The 1640-nt window shown below is 37.7% G+C and overlaps 1 protein-coding gene across 1 annotated transcript in view; it reads left to right on the top strand.

The window, feature by feature from the left end:
- ZNF813 (zinc finger protein 813) overlaps positions 1-1640 on the top strand; it is a 21727-nt gene that overhangs the window by 8961 nt on the left and 11126 nt on the right. Inside the window, exon 3 of the mRNA XM_011979667.1 lies at positions 566-1601. Within this exon, the coding sequence (XP_011835057.1) occupies positions 566-1601 (1036 nt within the window). The remainder of the gene's footprint in view (positions 1-565; positions 1602-1640) is intronic.

Genomic DNA, 1640 nt, shown 5'->3' with positions numbered 1-1640 from the left:
ATTCTTGTGCCTCAGCCTCCTGAGTAGCTGGGACTCCAGACGTAGGCCACCACACTTGGCTAAATTTTGTAATGTTTTCTTATCTTTTCAGTGCTATGATTGTTTGACAATATAGAATTTCCATTGATTTTGGTTATCCTTACATGAGCTTGTTGTGGATTGTTTACCAGTATCGTATATCCTGTGGTCCTTTAGCATTTATTTGTATACAGTAAATATGCTGTAAATGTGAAGAATATATACTTTTTATTGATTGACAGTGATATGTTTTTTGCAAACTGTTAGACACTTTAGGGTCACAGTGGAAAAATACTTCTTACTTTAGGCTTACACACATTTGTGCCCTGTCAGTGTTTTGTCGTGATACTGGAAACAGGCTTCCGTAGAAATGATTTGAAGCACATGTAATAGCCCTTTATTTATTAAAGAATCTTACTCCTTTTGTGTTCTTAAACTTTGAAGATCATGTTTGGGAAGTTTAAAATAAGTATTGTTTTTTGTGTCATATTTACACATTTTAGTATGCTTTACCATCTGTACACCTACTGGTGTTTATATTTTGTAGATATCTCTTCCAAATGCATGATGGAGTTCTTGTCAACTGCGCAAAGCAATAGAGAAGTGATCCACACGGGAACATTGGAAAGACATGAAAGTCATCACATTGGAGACTTTTGCTTTCAGGAAATTGAGAAAGATATTCATAACTTCGAGTTTCAGTGGCAAGAAGATGAAAGAAATAGCCAGGAAGCACCCATGACAAAAATAAAAAACTTGACAGGTAGTACAGACCGATATGATCGTAGTCATGCTGGAAACGAGCCTATTAAAGATCAACTTGGATCAAGCTTTCGTTCACATCTGCCTGAACTGCACATATTTCAGACTGAAGGGAAAATTGGTAGTCAAGTCGAGAAGTCTATCAACGATGCTTCCTCAGTTTCAACATCTCAAATAATTTCTTGTAGACCCAAAACCTATATTTCTAATAACTATGGGAATAATTTCCTGAATTCATTACTCACACAAAAACAGGAGGTACACATGAGAGAAAAGTCTTTCCAATGTAATGAAAGTGGCAAAGCCTTTAATTGTAGCTCACTCTTAAGGAAACATCAGATAATCCATTTAGGAGAGATACAATATAAATGTGATATATGTGGCAAGGTCTTTAATCGGAAGCGAAACCTTACGTGCCATCGTAGATGTCACACTGGTGAGAAACCTCACAGGTGTAATGAGTGTGGCAAGTCCTTCAGCCAGACGTATTCCCTTACATGCCATCGTAGACTTCATACTGGAGAGAAACCTTACAAATGTGAAGAATGTGACAAAGCTTTCAGTTTCAAATCAAACCTTAAAAGACATAGGAGAATTCATGCTGGAGAGAAACCATACAAGTGTAATGAATGTGGCAAGAACTTTAGTCAGACGTCATCCCTTACATGCCATCGTAGACTTCATACTGGAGAGAAACCTTACAAGTGTAATGAGTGTGGCAAGACCTTTAGTCAGAAGTCAACCCTTACATGCCATCGTAGACTTCATACTGGAGAGAAACCTTACAAGTGTAATGAGTGTGGCAAGACCTTTAGTCGAAAGTCATCCCTTACATGCCATCGTAGACTCCATACTGGAGA

This window comes from Mandrillus leucophaeus, unplaced genomic scaffold (assembly GCF_000951045.1).
Source record: "Mandrillus leucophaeus isolate KB7577 unplaced genomic scaffold, Mleu.le_1.0 Scaffold104, whole genome shotgun sequence".
Lineage (NCBI taxonomy): Eukaryota > Metazoa > Chordata > Mammalia > Primates > Cercopithecidae > Mandrillus > Mandrillus leucophaeus.
This window is presented reverse-complemented; position numbering and strand designations above follow the sequence as displayed.